Source organism: Uranotaenia lowii, chromosome 3 (genome assembly GCF_029784155.1).
Source record: "Uranotaenia lowii strain MFRU-FL chromosome 3, ASM2978415v1, whole genome shotgun sequence".
NCBI classification, from domain to species: domain Eukaryota; kingdom Metazoa; phylum Arthropoda; class Insecta; order Diptera; family Culicidae; genus Uranotaenia; species Uranotaenia lowii.
In genome coordinates this window covers 200,337,754-200,355,951 of record NC_073693.1, presented here as the reverse complement: position 1 = coordinate 200,355,951, position 18,198 = coordinate 200,337,754, and the positions used below count along the sequence as shown (strand labels likewise).

General features: G+C 32.5%; 2 protein-coding genes across 6 annotated transcripts in view; both read right to left on the bottom strand.

Annotated features, from left to right (window-relative positions):
* LOC129754581 (uncharacterized) overlaps nt 1-18,198 on the bottom strand; it is a 318,099-nt gene that overhangs the window by 20,825 nt on the left and 279,076 nt on the right. The window lies entirely within an intron of this gene.
* On the bottom strand, nt 150-11,525 carry LOC129754584 (uncharacterized protein DDB_G0271670-like). Its single transcript, XM_055750725.1, has 2 exons — nt 11,113-11,525; nt 150-1,620 (listed from the first exon to the last, which is right to left on the bottom strand). Exon 2 carries the CDS (start codon nt 1,203-1,205, stop codon nt 720-722), a length of 486 nt encoding a protein of 161 aa, XP_055606700.1. The 5' UTR covers nt 1,206-1,620; nt 11,113-11,525; the 3' UTR covers nt 150-719.

Genomic DNA, 18,198 nt, shown 5'->3' with positions numbered 1-18,198 from the left:
TGCCCTCTTTTTCAATAAAACTGTTAAAAAGGAGCATAATTTGCTTCAAGCAACTTGTAAACCATTTTTCTTCGAAATTTAAAACTTAATAATTGATTAAAGTTGTTCAATCATTTTTAAACAGGTTTGCAAAGCCATTGAAGAAATATGAAAATCACTGAAATGAAAATAATAGAAAACAAAGGCGCTTAAAGGGACAAAAAAAATGAATTAAAATTAAAAATAAATCTCACAAAATATTGAATGTTGAACAATCGTTGAAAAGTTATAATCAACTACTCTATGGAGCCACGATTTTAAAATCGAGATTTTATACGAATTTGTTTAAGTTTGTTTAAGTTGAATCGGACTTGATTTAGGGGTGCCTCAAAGCGCTCAAAACTTCGGTTTTTTGAATCTCAAAAATCACCAAGGGGGGAATCTAAACGAAATTGGAAATATCGATATTTCAAATGACTAAGAAATGCAGAATTTTAAACAAAAAATGTTGCTTCTATGTTTTAGTCAAATCAAGCTATCCTGCAAATTGTTTATTTGATCATCATCCTTACACCTAAATATCTTTTAAAAATTCTGCCATTTTTATCCCAGAAATGAGAATATGAATTGCCAAACTGCCGCCGTGAATAGCGTAAAGCCGTAAGCCTGAAAAGCTGCAAAAACCAAGCCAGGAGGAACGATGAAAGCCATTGAACATAATTTTGCATGGGGGAATACTTTCAGATCTTGCGCTTGACGCTGTCGGATTTGATGCTTGTGGAGGCGCCTCCGGAATTCATTCGATTACATTGCAGGCAACAGTTGCTACAATTGTTACTACTACTGCTAGAACTGGTTAAGCTGGTGCTACTACTAGTACTACTACCAGTAATTGTTTTGGGGGTGTTGCTACTGATACTGCTAGGATGATGCTGATGATGCCCGAGAGCATTAACTATGCTAAGGAAAATGTTCCGGCTGTGACTGTTACTATTTTTGGGATTGTTGCTGATGAGCCCGCTGAACGTGAGCCGTTGCAGAAACGATTGACTGAGAGTTGTGGTTGTTGTTGATGAGGTACTGGCTCTGGAACTGTCTTCATCCAGGGCCACCACCTGGATGTCATCCAGGCTGTTGAGAGCACAGTAATGATGACAGGCAGCACAACAGCTGCTATGACTGCTGCACCTGCTACAGGCGTCTTTACTATCCTTTTCGTTGGTCATTTTTCCCGTTTTCGCAGGCTGTTACTAACTTGTGATTTCGCCTTCTAACAAACCGGTAATTGTTCACATGTCATCGAACACTCTTGCACTCCTCCTTCTACAAAAAAAAATTAGAGATGTCTTATGACGCACGAAGCACCTTTGCATTGACTTATCCTAACAAGGTTTAATGTCATTTCCGAAATAACGAGCACCGAAAATTAAACTATCCAACATTGTTCGAGACACGTCTTGTGGAAAGGAAATTGGAAAAACACCAAACTAGACTAGTTTAACAGACTATGGCGCAGTTTGTCTTTGTCATTTGTTGACGTCACTGTTGTTGTTGTTGTTGTCGTTGTTGTTGTTGTTGTCGTCTGTTAAGAAGGGTTGTTATTTTTCCTCATTTGGCTCCCGCATTTTCGTTGTTTTTCACCTGTACAACACAGAGAGAGAGAGAGAGGGTTGGTTGTCTCATATTGGTTCGGTAACTATTTTTGGACTTTACAAATTGGTTTAATTGGAAGGCGATGCTATCAAGTTTTGGCCACCGGGAAAGGCTGTCTGTCTCTGATGAATTGGGAAAAACGATTTTTAATTGCTCGAACAATAACTCATGGGAAAATATTTTGAGCACTGCCCCAGCTGCTGCTATCATTCGGGCGTAGAGACATTTTCAGTCAGCCATAGAACATAACCATGATATTAATTTTCAGGTAAAATTGTCAGAAGAAGTAAAAAAATCAAAATAGTAGTAGGGACAATTGCAAAAAGTTAATCCAACATGTTTGGTATCCAGTTGAAAAAGTAAGAAAATAACATATTAGTCTTAAAATGTCTTCTCACCACTCTCTCAGTTTGTTCAGCTAGCTAGACAACTCAGCGAGTATACCTAGTTTGACGATCGACTTCGACAGCTGTTCAGTGTAGCGCAGATCAAAGAGGGAGGAAAATTTTCAAACAGTGTCCTCTTGCAAGTTCATGGGCACACTTTTCACGAAGACGGCGAAGACGAAGACGACAACAAAAACCAAAAACAAAATACCGTAGCTACTGCTAAGCAATGTTGGCAGCTCAGAGATGAGTAATTAGAATGAAATTGCCGGCAACCAAAATGCGACACTTGGCTCCCCGCCTTGTTTCACACTTGGACGACGACGGCGAATATGCTCGCTCATACGACATCGACTTTAGCCGTCTTAACAATCGACGGTGACGGTTTTTGAAATCATTCGTATCACAGTCACTGTTTTAAAAGTTATTGAATTTAATTGTACGATAATTAGGTGTGCCTCTCATTGCTACTTTCAGAGCGTCATTTCTAGTTAAGGACATGTAACGTTAAGAATGAATTCAGATGTATTTAAAGCTCAAAGAAAATGGAAAGAAAGTTGAGTGAGACCCATCTCCTTCCATGACGACCGTAAAAAATTGGATTTTGGATAAAGTTTTAGCATGATAACAGACAATTTTTCAGTGCTTTCAAACATAGAACAGAAGTTTAAAATGATATCGGTGGTATGGTAGCTGTTTAGGATTTGCATCTAAGATTTGTTTCAAATTGACTATTATTTCCTAAATAGACGGTCACTTATGTATTATATGTACGTATAAATAACTTTTTAATAAGAGATTCTATTGATAACATAAGATTATTTTTGCCGATCTGATAAAAAACTCGACTCAAAATATTGTATTATTATTTCTACTATCAACAGTGAAAAGTAAATTACCATGTACCACTAACAAATTTGTTTAAAAAAATTAAAATCCAACAAATAAAGACAGTTCAAAAAAACAAAAAAATAGACGAAATCAAACAATAGGCCAAAGCAAGTTCCGCTACTTTTCCATACTTTGGTCAGGTAGATTTCACTCTCTGGAGCCACTACCAACAGTCAAAACTGTATTTCTATATCAGTGAAAGCTGACGAACATTCGAATAACAACATGTATAGAAGAAGTTCCATCTTCGTTGATTATACCGATAGAGCTTAAAGCAAATGAGAGCTTCAAGTATAACGAATCTTGATCTTAGGAAGTGAGAGGGCCAAAAATCAACAAGATCAATAAATTCATGATAATCAACTGCATTAAGTATTCTATGAAGATTTTTGTTGAAATTTCCAAAAAAAACAGCACTATGTTATGTTTGTCACAAGAAAAAAATGGCTTAATATCTTGCTGTTTTTTATTGGTAGTTTCTGATATTTATACTGTATTTATTGTTAAACATTCCATAATAACTTTTTATCATGTGCAATCATATAAGGTAAACGATCTTGAGCGGAACTAAATGGCTCAATTCGACGCAACTCGAAACAGTTGATCAAGCAGTATCGATATGAGTTACATCTAAAAGATTTTTTTTGGTTCAGCGGTAGATCTTGGTGTTTTCTTTCTAATGATGATTTGTAAAATTTTTAAGAGGAAATCTCAATAACTCTAGAGCTGTTTTAATGCAGAAAGAATTCTGATCTTGAGTGGAACTAAACTATGATCTTGAGTGGAACCATTTTGAACTGTCAACATATCTAATAGCTTTCAATCCTATTCTTTGGGGAGTTGTGAAAACTTCAATTAAATGTCATTTTTAAAGATTTTCAAGTTAAAAAAATAATGTTTTAGGTAACAGAAACTTAGCCAAAGTTTTTCACAAAATAAAACATTCAAATTTTTTTCTTACTTCAAGAAAGATATCCAATTTTGACTTCGATTCGTTGTATCTTATATTGGAAGAATCGTTTTTCTAAAATTTATTTATATTTTGAAATTATGAAAACATTAGGTATTTTGCTCGGTTGATCAAACAATTATTTCCTAAACCGATTTCCATGAGTTCGAGCTCGAATGTGAACATCGACCACAAGTAAATCGGTTAGGTTTTCAATACCAGGCTACCAACTTAATCGTAATGTAGTAAAAAAATATCTGACCCGGTGTGCTTTGCTACACTTTGTAGAATTGAAGAAATTTTGATAAAAATTATTGCATTTTTGTTTATTAGTATATCGTTTTTAATTGAAATTTCAACATCAAGAACAACCACTTTTAATGAAAGCTTCTTAAAATTCGAATAGTAATTGCAATGAGGATTAATTCTTATTCTGAAATTTTGACTTTACCTTTATTGGCTTCATTAGTTCTCGATTTACATATGCAAAAAAAAAATGAAAGCCTTCCTCCTCTTTCCAGTCTTCCCTCTGAATGGAAGAATCAAAAACATGTCTAGCTTAGCTTGGTTGACTACTCATATCCACCTTAAATCATTGAACTTGAAATGCTGTGTAGATACAAAAAATTATCAAAATTAAAAAAAAACCTCAGATAACATATTTTATTAGGCTTTGCTCAACTTACGCATTCCGAATTCTATGATCGCTGGCGTGGCTAAGCAGAACAAGTTCTACCTATGGTTGCTAATGTTTGCTACTCCGTGATTGTTCGAGGCCATCAATTTTGTGCAAGGGCAGTTAATTTACAATGCACAAAACTCATGCTCTCCCTATGAAGAAGATCAATAACGGCGCCGGCCACGTCCTAGTAGTCAAAGGGGGAAACAAGAAAGGATGTTTGTAGGATACTTTTTAGGTTCAATCAACAACCTTTTGTCCCTTTATATGCCAAAGACTAGCTTTAAAAAATCAGAAACAAAGGTAGGTCGATATCACCAACTATGGAAACCGTCTGCTTGAAGAATCAAAAACATTTCTAGTGTCCAAAAATAGACCTTTTTGTGTGTCTAGACTGATATGCTGCGATACCAATTATATTAATTTTTGGTTCTATTGGAAAATAATTTTACATCTTTTCTGTCCCTAAACTACCGTTGGAAGCATAATTGTCACATGTTACATTCAGAAATTTTCTACTTTTAACTCTAAAATACATGTTTTTATTGAAAAAATAAACATATTCATCGCAGGCAGTAGACACCAAAATACCTCACATATCAAAATGTAACATGTGACAATTATGCTTCCAGCGGTAGTAAAGCCGACTTAAGAAAAATACAAAGAGGATGCATAAATTCAGGGGCAAAAACTGAATGAGAAACATTAGGCATAAGGCAGCGCACCTTCTGTTGATTTTGAAAGCTAATAGTTCTACTGATGATCAAAGATAGTTCTACTCAAGATCATATTTTAATTAAAAAAAACTACGCGAATAATTGATATTTTGATAGAAGACTCGTTACAAAACCCGAATAATGCTTTGTTCTGAGTTAAATACAATTTTAGCCATTAAGAATCAGTTCATAACTGTCAAGGATTTCATAAATTGACGTTCAAAGTCAGCAGAGATTCGTGAAAATTGCAGCAAAAAAAGGCGCTGCTAATAATATTATTTCATTTCATGAGCAAAAAATATAAAGCTTGTATGCAATAATCTTGAAAAAGTGTTTTTTTAACATTTTGATAACATTTATAAAAAAATATTTGTCTAGATCTTATAGGAAAAGTAAATAGTTCTCTTCAAGATTAGATATCGGCTAGTTCCACTCAAGATCATTCACCCTTATGTTTGCAGAAAAACAGGAATTTTCTAGAATCCTTACATTTTTTTTCAGTAAAAATTGAAATTTTTTTCAAATTTTAAAAAGGTTCTTCTATGCTGGTTTTAATTCGAACGACCTCAAAATAAATTTTCAAATAAAAAAACTTTTTTTAAACTTTGATTGAAAAATGTAACAAAATGTGGCTAGAAGATCTTTTTTCATCACTTCAAAATGTTTTCCACATGAAAAATATTCAATAGAAATATTTTTTTAAATGTCAATCGTAAACGTAAAATCTGTTTCACATAGAATCTGGTCGCATCTTTTCATTAACTGCAGCGCCCCTAGTTGTCACATCGCGAATCTATTGACAGTGTTTTGATCCGGATGTTTACTTAGTGGTGAAAATTTCATCAAGATTGAAGCAGTCAGTCAAAAGTTATCGACAATGAAACGCGATAGGCGAGAGAAAATTCTGCACACTCACGTAGAGAAACCGACGTGGTCAGGGGTAAAGATCGCGATATTCCTGAAATATCCAAAATCGACTGTAAATTCGGTGCTGCAACGTTACCGGGAGACCCTTACGGTGGATCGAGCAAAACGAACCAGGCGTAAAAGTGGAACATATGATCGGAAGCTGCGAGCAAAGGTAATTCGATCAGTTCACAATAATCCTGGAATCTCCTTGCGTGATTTGGCGAAAAAATTCAAGACGAACCACAGTACAGCTCGACGAATTTGTTTGTATCATGCAAGCAAACACCCCAACAGGACGCTGAAACAAAACCTGGTTGCCAAAACCAGGGCAAGGAAGTTGTACGAGAAAGTGTTGACCAAGTACAACGGATGCATTTTGATGGACGACGAAACTTACGTCAAAATGGATTTGGACAAATACCCGGTAACAAATTTTGCCTTGCGAAGCGTAAAGGGAATGTTGCGGGTAGATTCAAGTTTGTTTTCGCAGATAAATTTGCTCGTAAGTTGATGATTTGGCAAGGGATCTGTATTTGTGGGAAGAATGTTTACAAAGAAGAATGTTCCCAGAAGAGGGTTTTGCCATTCACTCGGTCCCACAAAGGTCCGGTGAAGTTCTGGCCGGACCTGGCAAGCTGCCACTACAGCCGGGATGTCGTTAAGTGGTATAAGAGAACAAGATCGATTTTGTTGAAAAAAGTACCAATCCACCAAACTGTCCGGATTTTTGTCCCATCGAGGAATATTGGGCAATAGTTAAGGGCAAACTGTAGAAATGTGGCAGAACCATGAAAAAACCCACTCAAATGGAAAAGTGGTGGAACAAGATGGCGAATGAGGTTACCAGCAGTACTGTGCAGAAAATGATAAGTGGTATCACAAAAAAAGTTCGAAAATTCATCCGAAAAGCTGGCGAATGATTTTTATGTATTTTTTCCTTAAAGTGCAATAAAAATCCTACAAAATGACATTTTTACTTTTTCTGTACGTTATTTCTTTGTGGAGAAATGATCTATTTTATCCGACCAGATTCTATGTGAAACAGACTTTATAATATCAACTTATATTCTGGTAGCTCTGTAAATGCAAAATAACGGTTAGCTCGACAGCTTTAAATTACTTGTTTTATGTGTTTTAAATTCGGTAGTTAAATTCCAAGTAACTTCTAAAAAACTCAAATCTCTTCGAGTATACGTGTTACAAGAAAAAAGTAAGTGAAAAATAGGGTGGGTGAAAATCAATAATTTAAAAAAAAAATCAATAAAATCGATTTTTTTTTATTTAAATCAGATTTTTTTTTAATTTAAATCAGATTGGTTCTATAAATTGCATTTGAGGGAAATATTTTAGCATCCAAAGGTTTTTCCATCATGCGATAAAGCTGAGTTGTTTAACTCAACTTTATAATGGCTGTATAAGTGTAACATTCATGATTCATGATTTTTAACATTCATCAAAGACCAATGCTTTTCAAACTAAATTCATATCCATTCGACTTTGTATCTAACGACTCGAAACGATTGACGATTGTCTTAGAAAATTTTGTTAAATTCCTCCTTTGTAATGCATGTTTTCCATTGTCCCCGTATAATTTTATAGTTTGAAAACGATTTTTTAAAGTTTTATTTTAAATTAAAATGGTTTATTTCAGTATATTCTAATTCATGACTTTTAAAAACGTCGAGCGTTGAAATTTAAAAAAAAAAATTTTTTTTTAGTGAAATTAAAAATAATAAAAATAAAAATACCAAAAGTGCATGAAAAACGTGACATTAGATTTCTAAATCCATTTTCTAACTCCTGGCCATCACACAAATTAAAAACACAAAATAAATCATGATCAAATCAATGCTTTTCGAGATATCTTTTGAAATTTTGAAAATTCATTAAATAAAATTGTACTCTTTTTTTGGCAAAACTGTAGCACATTAACGATATTATGGAAACATAAATTTTTGACAAAAAAACTGTCAAAGAAGATTAAAACTAAATTTAATCTTGGATATTTCTTTAAGCATGAGTGAAATTGTTTGTTAAATGAGGACCTCAATTTTCATGTAAATTCATTAGTTTACTAGACACTTTGATCAATTTTACTAAAACTAATCAGTATTTTATGTTCTCATCATCTTAATTTACATTTTCTACATTTACAAGTTAAGTGTTGATTCAAAAAATTCGCTGCAATATCTTGAATTTGAACTAATTTGAAGATATATTTAATCATGGCTAGAATACTAGAAATATCAACTCTCGATTAGAAATTTCCATTTTGAACTTAACAAATCCTTTTCAAAACACATAGTTGATAATTAAATTCAATGTATTAAATAGGGAAAAAAATTAAATAAAATTATCCAGCGCAGGTTTAAAAGTTTAAAATTTGAAGCTCTGAATATTATTTCGCAGTAAATTAAGCTATTAGTTCCTGGAAAGGACAAACGGTAGAAACTCTGTTTTTCTTATTAAAAATTTAGATTTATACGCTGGAAGAAGATTATATTTTAAGAATACATAAAATTAGAATTGAAAAACATAGACGCACTTATCTAAAATTTTACAAAAACAAAACAAAAAGTTTGACTATAAATTTTGGTAAATTTATTTGAAAATCAAAACAAAATATTATGATGAAAAAGATAAGGCCCGTGAAGAACAAAACGATGAAATGTGATGAAAAGTTTTTCAAATTAAAATTACCCTTCCGCTCATTTTCAACATCTTTCACCTTATTCTAATCTTCTATCCGTTTATAATCTTTCAATTCTTAAATATTCTTTCACAAAGAATAATTTGAATATAAAATTTCACCGATATAGTCGATAAAATAATTTCATAATATGAAGAAGATAAGTTTTTAACATATTTTTCTATAAAAACGTCGAATCATTTAAAAACAAATTTAAAGAATTCAATTCATAACTCAAGGGAACAATATTTTTGTGCTTATTTTTTAATTATTGTTTTGGTAAACTTTGGCGTCCTGAACTCATATCTTTCGTCAGATTTTATCTATCAACTCCAGTTTATAGTGTATAAGTTTAAAAGTGAATCAGTTAAAAAAAAAAGATTCCGAATTTGTTTATTATACTTCATTCAATTTAGAAATAATACTTTGATGATAATTAAATTCCTCAGTTTTCCAATATTTGGAAAGATATAATAACAAGTACTCCTGATCTTACTGAAAAAAAGTTTAAAAAATTTTAATTTTATTTAACAATTTGTTTAAATCTGCAAAACGATTTGATTTTTGCGTTAAAAAATTATCTAAAATTCGATTTAGTCAAAAACCTATAAATATTCATTAAAATTCCCGTATGATACAGAATGAGGGGGAAATCACTTGCTGTCTTGGGAAAAGTAGATAAACCATTGTTTTAAAATTTGTTGTAATGTTTCAAAGTTTTGTCAAAAGTCAAACATTTCTTAAATGATTTTGATTTATTTTTAAAAATTATTTTAGAAAACAAAAGCTTATAGAAAAAAAAACCATTGCTTATGTGGATTCAGGGCATCCAGAGTAATCAAAAGAAGCTGTTAAATCATTTGCACTTCGGAAAAATGTGGCTTTGTGCAATTTTTCAAAATCTGTTGGAATGTGGAGTTGAGCGATTAAATAAAAGAACAGGAAACAAAAAATAAATAAAATTGAGGTAAAAAATGGTTTCTTAAAGAATGTTTGACATCAGCATAACATTTGTACTACTAATTTGTTGATAAAAACTTATTAATAAAATCCCATTCTCATGGTAGTTTTTCTGTGTGTCATGATTTAAGTTTCAATACAGAGCTAATATCAACTTATAAATCTTAATCTACAATTAAAAATTAGTAATGCCAAAAGTTATCAAGGATCAAATTCCGAAGGAGGCGAGCCAATTTTCTGACGTGTTTGTAAACACTTATTTTGTTCTACGGTAAATTTTTTACATCATCTGAAAATTTTAATTGGAGAAAATCTCCATGGAGCGGGTTAAACGGTGATTAATAAAAAAAAAACAATTTCTTAGATGAAATGAATGGACCAGTCTCTGGAGCCACTATTTTCTGTTTTTTGAATAACGCTGCTTAGTATTTATCGATGTTTGTTTTTTTGGATCGATGAAGATCCCATCGCTTTTTGCCTTTCATTAAAAATACTAGTAATTAGGCAATGTCATTTCAAACGGTGTTGCTGTTTAGAAATAATCAATCGTTTTTGGTAGTTTTTTTCGTCAAAGATCTTGTTGCATCGTTGTAAGTACAACTTTTAAGCGTTTACTGTGCTCACGTCAGTATAGCAACAATGTTGTTAAATTACACAAAACTAAAAACCACTTTAAAACAAGTTCTATTTGTTAAAATAAATCTCAGATAGTTGAAGGCTTTTATTGTCAGTAAAATTGAGTAAAATTTTTAGTGTAAAAGGGTGAAAGTATGGTCTTAAACATTTGAATATTTGATTCAATTCGTTAAAACGTCCTAAATTCAAAAGAAAACCTTTTCAACTTAGAATCTGGACCTGTCTGGCTAGAACACATATTTATGATTCGAAAGTAAACAAGTTTGATCGATGTGGCCGTCGTTATCAGCTCAACTGCAATGCCGGAAACAATGGTGCGTGTGAGGGCGTTAATTGATGTGTTGTTATGTGCCGAAGATTTTGCATCGCGAGAGACAACCACGAAACGTCATATTACACCATGCAAGTTCGAAGTGCCATCATTCTATACGCTACAGATTTAAATACTCGAGCGAGATTATCGGTCCCGTTCGTTGAGCTGCTTTCGGGAAGGAAGTCGGCGGGGGTGTGTGTCTTAACAACGTTTATTAATAGTTACGATCGCTTATTTTTAGCCTCCCGTTGAGGAATTTCATCTTTGAGTTGATTGAAACGTTCTGCTTCTCGAATTTTTTTACTTTATCAACAGATGATTTTGTTATGGTTGGCAAACAGATTCATCATACTTGAGTGAGGTTTTTTTTAGAGCACAACACGAGTTCTAGCAAGATGTAAGGTGACAAAGTTAGCACCAATTTGAACCGTTGGATCGACAAATATTAGACTTGTCAAAAGATCATGCACTTGAGCACTAACAAAACCGTTCACAAAAACTGGTTGTAACGCGCAATAGAAGTTGTACTCGTAATTTGACGACGCCACAAATCAACAAACGCAATTCCACCAGCCAAAGAAAAGCCAGAAAAACTATCCGGATCGCGATCTTCTTTCGGGGCAAAAAAAAATTATGAAGAGCCGAGCAAATCGAAGATTCACAACCCTCGAGACGGTAACGATTCTTTATCTCCCCGAAACCGGCGCGTTTTTCATTTTCACGCGAACGCCAAAGTCAAACTGATCCTGCTGGTCGCGAGGGATGGCGAATTTTCCGCCGCTGACTGAACTTCGCGGAAAAGCGCGAATGATTTTTACATCCCCAACCCCCAACCGAGATCGGCCCAGCTTGGGTGGTGTTGCATGAATTCACGGTCTTTTTTCCCATCGACAACACGAGGTGACATCAACAAAACTACGACAATGATGAACACCCGGAAGAATATTCACCGAGCCGAAAAGATCGGATCATTCGTCGGATTAAAACGAGAGGTGGTTGTAAATGTGTGTGTTTTTAAGGTGAAATTATTTTTTTCCTTCTAGGAAATCTTTAAGAAATATTTAAAAAAAAAATAATTGTATGATTTGAATTGAAACAAATATTTTCTGTTTAAAATCGATTGATCTTAACCTATAATGATTCAAACCATAAACCCATCGAGTACTAAGGAATTTTTCAACAGAAAGTGAAATGAAATTTTCAATAAACCGTTCAGTACTGTACTTTTCAGTAAGTTGTGTTAGTAACTTTGGCAGGTGAAGGACTACAATGACGCCAAGCCAAAGAAATGTTGAATACGATGGAAAGAGAATTTTCTTCTCATATGGGAACGAATATCATCCTGCAGTAGAACTCAGCATTAGTGTTAGTAAAAAATAGCTCCGGTATGACATCGTTCAGCGAAAAATTATAATCAAGACGTACATGAAAACACTTGCGAACGAAAATAATGACAATGTGTTGCTATAATCTTGGACCAAAAAGCAATAAAAATCATTTCAACCGACCTCATTACCCGATGATGAACCGGCGTATCATCAGATCATACTTTGATCACTTTTTTACTTGCATTGCTTTGCGAATGGACAGACATTTTTTTACAAGTGTCGATGATCCAAAAAAACTTAACGACAAGTTGGAAGAATTTTACTAAATTTAATACGTCGTTGAGTGTTGTTGATGATCATATGGCCATGCATGGGATGAAATGAAAATCATTTTCAACGGTCATTCGTTATTTTTCTGCACACTGCCTTTCGACAAAATACCAAAATGATTGTCTTTCTACTGTAAATAGGAAAACATAAAACATTATTGAAAAAAAAAAAACAAATGAGTTGGAACCACTCCATAATTGCTGTTCAACATTTGTTAAAGGTTTTTTTTCTAGAAGTTTTAGTTTCGTGTTGTGAACGTTAAGATGTTATTCTATAGTGCTGTCAATGAACGGTGGCTCCAGAGAGAATAGATTAACCTATCTTCAAAGGTAGAAAATTATTATGTATGTTTAACTAAATCGAATGAAATTCGTGAACACCATTTAAAATGTGTGCTACTCTACACTAAAAAAAACTAAATTATACTTTTCGCTGTTTCAAGAGACAAAGTCCTGGCTTAGAATTTTTCCTCTAAACTTATCTAATCTATTGATGTCATTTGATTGAAAGGCACTTATTGGGAATGTTAAAATGGTTTAAAATCATGATTTTTACTAAAACTCTAACTCGAATTTTAAATGTGATAAGCAAATTGTAGATTTTCATTTGATTCTAGATTCAATTTACTGAACAAGGTTATTATCATGAGGAAGTGTATTCGGAAAAAAAATACAACACTTTGTTTTGTAAAAAACTTTTGAACAGAGGGAAATTGATGAAATTTTCAGAGAAACTACGTAGCAATAGAATGTTTATTGACAAGCCTGGATATATGAAAAAAATATGGAATAAACGATAATCAAAGTATAAAGCACGGACACACCTTACATCTTTTACTGAATCCATAAGTTTTTAATGATTTCGAAGATTATTCAACATTATTTTTGAGTATTTTATAAATTATCCAAACTCAATTGAAAAATTTGACAAGTCTGTTAGTGTTTAAAATTTGGAAAATGATGATTTGGCCTATTCGGCTTATTCGGCCGAATACTTGGCTTAACTATTCGGTGAGCCGAATATTCGGTACATCTCTTATTACAATGCCTGGTATTTTCTCTGAAAATTTCATCAATTTCCCTTCATGCATTCAAAAGTTATGCACAAAAACAAAGTGTTGCATTTTTTTCGAATACATTCCTTATAAGATGAACATTTAAATTTCGAAAGCATATTATTTAGATATTTTGGTTTTTATTCCAGATCCACATAAAAATTTAGCATTTTTTTCCAAAAACAAAAATAAATTTTAATAAGGATTTCGACTTAAAAATACAACTTAAGCATTCTGGTTAAGAACTTTTACTTAGAATTCAGGACTTAGAAACCAAAATTAGGATCTAGATTAAAGATATTTACCCAAATTAAAATTTTCAGATTTCACTTTAGAATTTAATTTTGAAATGTTGTCGATGTTGTCTTTAACCCTCCAAAGCTGTTCGGGTCAATATGACCCGAAGCGCACATTTTAAACCTCTTTATCATCATTCCAATATACTGAAGAACTGGGAATTTTGACAGACCAAGTATGTTCTATGAAAATAGTGATCATATTAACAATAAAAAAAATAAAATTTAAGTTTTGAAAATTGGTTCATTGGGAAATGAAATACAGCTAAGCAAAGCAAAAATTGGATGTCGTCTTTTCAAAGTAAGATTTTTTTTCTACCGGAAGATCTTAGATAGCGGTCAAAACTTTCATTGGACCCCAACATATCTATACGTTGTCGGATAGATGGATTCTTGACAATTCCAAGTATCAATGAAACACTTAAATACAGGAAAGCTGTCAGAAGTTATGAAAATTTTAACAATAAAATTGATTTTAGGTACTTTATACTTTTTGAACCAGTTTCTGATAACCTGGTAATACATATCCACTTAACTTTGAAATATTGAGTAATTAGAATAAATTACCTACAAAATTAACATAATACCATCAAAATCGGTTAACATTTACAGCCAGGAGAACGAAATCCAACTACAACTCAAATTTTCCAGAAACGGATATTTAGCGAGCGGCTTTGGAAGGTTAAAGTCTTAAGTAACTCAAACTGTAACCAACATAATAAATTAGAAATAAGATTGTGAGAGAAGTTGTTCCATTTAGTTTTGTAAAACACTTCTTTTCTAATGCTCAATGTTAACAAAAATTATCATCCGAATTTGTTTTATGATTGTTGAGTCATATTTTTCTGAAAATAGTTGTTTCATTTAGTTAGCTTGGAATTTTTCTCTCTTTCAATCATTTCGACGCATTTGAAGTTTTATCAGAAAAATTTTAGAAATCTTTAGTTTCTATGTTCAATCCTCTTATCAAGGTTGCAAAAAAATCTTAGTTTTTGACAAAATAAACTCTTAAATCCTCTATTTTTCGTTAAAATTTTGTGACAAAATTAATTAATTTTCAGTTAAATTTTTTTAGCGTACCTGTAATGCACTAACACTAAATGTACAGAAATGAGACTTAGGAATCAATTTTATGTTATTCAGTACGTGCTACTTATTTTAACCTTCTGTTCATGTGCACATTCGGAAGTATGTCTATTTTGAATCCATAAATAGTCTCAATTATATTATCCCTTTAATCTTCCCAAACAGATGTTGATAATTCTTGTGATAATATTTATTGATAAAGTTTATATTCAGTTGCGCTTAAAATTGATTTGGGGTAGTAGGCGTTGATTCGTTTGCAGAGTACGCGTTTTTTATTCGATTGTGAGAAATTGCATAAATTTATTACTTTAAAAGTGATATTTTTTACGAAAATTCGGATTAGTAGCTTTTAACGGATATCCAAAGAATGTGTCGTTCCAGACATAGAGCAGTGTGATAGGTATAGTCGTTTTATTGCGTTTACCGAGCGTTTTTTTTTTTCAATAGGCAATGGAAGCGCTGCCGAATTTGGGTGATGGTTTAGCATTAGTGCGAGGGGGATGTGTAGCTAAAGATTCACCCAAATTCTGACAATACTTACAGGTTTTTTCTCAAGGAGAGAAAGAATAACTTTTCGATTCCATCGCTCATTGCGTGGAGGAAGGTTCCCCGGATATTTCTTTTCTTTTCCCTGAAGGCTAGTGAATTGTACATACATACATACACGTACCTTCTTTAGCACATATACATATGCACGTTTTCAAGAATTTAACCTTTCGAAGAAAATAAAATGTTTCGAACCATGTTTATTTGACTGCTGATTTGACTAAACTATCCCATTAACAACGAGGCATTGCTAAGTATTTCATTTCGATCTATTTCGATAATATTCTAGGATTCAAGTTATAATTATTGATCGACACAAAAGGAGATCCATGAATGTTTGAAAAATCAACTGGTTTTTGTAAATGCTACATAAGCTTAGAATTAAATACAATGAAATCGAATGTCTCAATCCGGCGCGTTCTCTTTTTGACATAAATTCAAATTGTTCATGGTCAAGGGTTGGTTAGCTCATATTAAATTATGGAGGAAGTAAGTAGATTGGTATATTTTTGTTCTTGCAACTTATTAGCAAATATGTAAATTTTCAAGCTTGTGAGTAATAGCCTAAATGAATCGGTAGAAACATTATGGTATCGTTTTTTTCATCAAAAAATCTTTTGGAAGAGTTAGTTTCAACAGATTTCACGAAGATTCTCATTGCTTTTTTTTCTGTTTCTCATGTTTTATTTCCAGAGCGGGTAATGGCACTATATCCAAGGACGATGATCACGAATGACGTACAAAGAAATTTAAAATTTACAAATCTCAAATTTGAGTTTTTTTTTAAATTTCCTTTATAATGTTCAAAACGGAATAGTTTCGATTCAACTATTTTGAGTTTCTGTGTAAAATAATCTCATTCTCATCCAAATGAAAAACAGTAATCGAGAACTTTCATCAAGGAGCTCACTACTTTCTAGCATATGGTATGACAATGTTCAGGATAGCTAGATTATTTAGGTATACTAATCCGTTGCTTGCATATGTATTAGTAGGCCAATCAAAAAATAGTTATAGAAATTCCACAGAAATGTATGGAAGTTTTTCAAAATGTTTTTACAAAACTACTTTTTTTTTGTTTCGATTATTGTCGTTTTACCATCTTTATGGCATTCGCGACTTTATCAACGTTACAGTTGGCGGATCGTTATTGAAAAACTTATCCGATACAACTGTGTTCGATGTCTACTCTTGGGCTCGAACTCGCGGACATCGGCTCAGGAAGCAACAGACTTGCCTACAAAACTACTGATTTTAAAATTCTGCAAAAAATATAAAAATGTTCACGAAAGTATTAAAAATGCATTGAGCGCTTATGCGGATGGAATACATATTTTTAAAGTGGATTTTTAATGAATCAAAAACATCGCTCTTTGCTAATTTCCTTATAACTGAAAGTTTTTTAATTTTGTAGGACCTAAAATAAAGTATCATTCATTACAAGTTGTAACACGGCGTTTTTCAGCATATTTTTATAACTACATATAAAAAATGCTTTCCCAAAATAGAATATTTTGCTGAGATATATAGAAAGCTTTTGAGTATAAATTTTACTAATTGCTACACAAGGTATTTCAAAGAAGGCGGGTGATTACTTATTTGGCCAATAAGACCCCTCATTTGTCCATAAATTGTAATTTTGTTTCAAATCCCGTACATATCGTTAGGAACTTCATAGCTATTTTTGACCCTGCGTTTACACGGCTCTGTCGATTGAGGTTAAGCGCAATGTTTTACCTATTGATCTACCTATCTTGTGACAATATCCACGATTCTTCCTCCCTTGTGATGTTGTTGTTTCTGCGTTCAAAACTGCACAGTGGGCCCGGTCATTTAAAGATGAGTAGTAAATATAATTTAATTTAGTAAAAGTACTTTTGTTTTTTTTCAAATTATCATATTTGGAGCATAACTCAAAAACTTTTATTCTCGGATTCAGCGCCCGATTTTACATTAAAAGTATAGGTCGGACAATAAAGTTCACGTTTTTTTTTTAAATTTTGTAAACTAGTGTAATCAATAGCTCCACCAAGACCTCCATAGTAAAGTTTAGAGCATTTGGGGAGCTTTTGGGAACATGCTTAAAATTCAAAGAGAATAACATCCAAAGGACGGAATTCATCAACGGCAAAACGTTAGAAACAGTGTTAAGAAATGATGAAGAAAGTGAAGAAAAAGTGTTAAAATTCATTAAAAAGTGTGGAATTAGTGAAATTTGAAATGTATGTATGCTATTTTAAATAAGTTTTAGGCAAAATTTTGTTATGAGAAGGTACTTGCCAGGCACCCTGACGGAAAAAAGCATTAAATTTTTAACAAAATTTTACGAAAATGTGCAAACAGCTCTCACATAAAAGCAGACATTTCAGAAGTGCATTTTCATAAATGGAATACGACAGTTGAATAAATCTATATGAAAAATCTTAATAATTTAAATCTTCATCCAGTAAAATAAACAACTCAAACACACCGTTAATTCCAGACGAAACCTTCAAACTCATTAGTTTGGTTAACAGAAAACAGGATAAAATTCCAATTTTCTCAACCAGTTTTTGCCCTTGTTCGAATGCTTTCCGAAACGTAGCTTTGATAAATTTAGCTTACACATACATAACTTCAATGTTTACTTTGAATATAAGTTTTTTTTTGTAAATTATTACTTTTTCATTCAAAAACTACTAAAATACTTAGGTGTGATTTCAATGGCAAGAATACACCAGTTTTTTTTTAAACTCAATTAACCGCTTAGTTATTATCAATATTTTTTTTCATAAAATGTTTGAAATACTACATGAAGG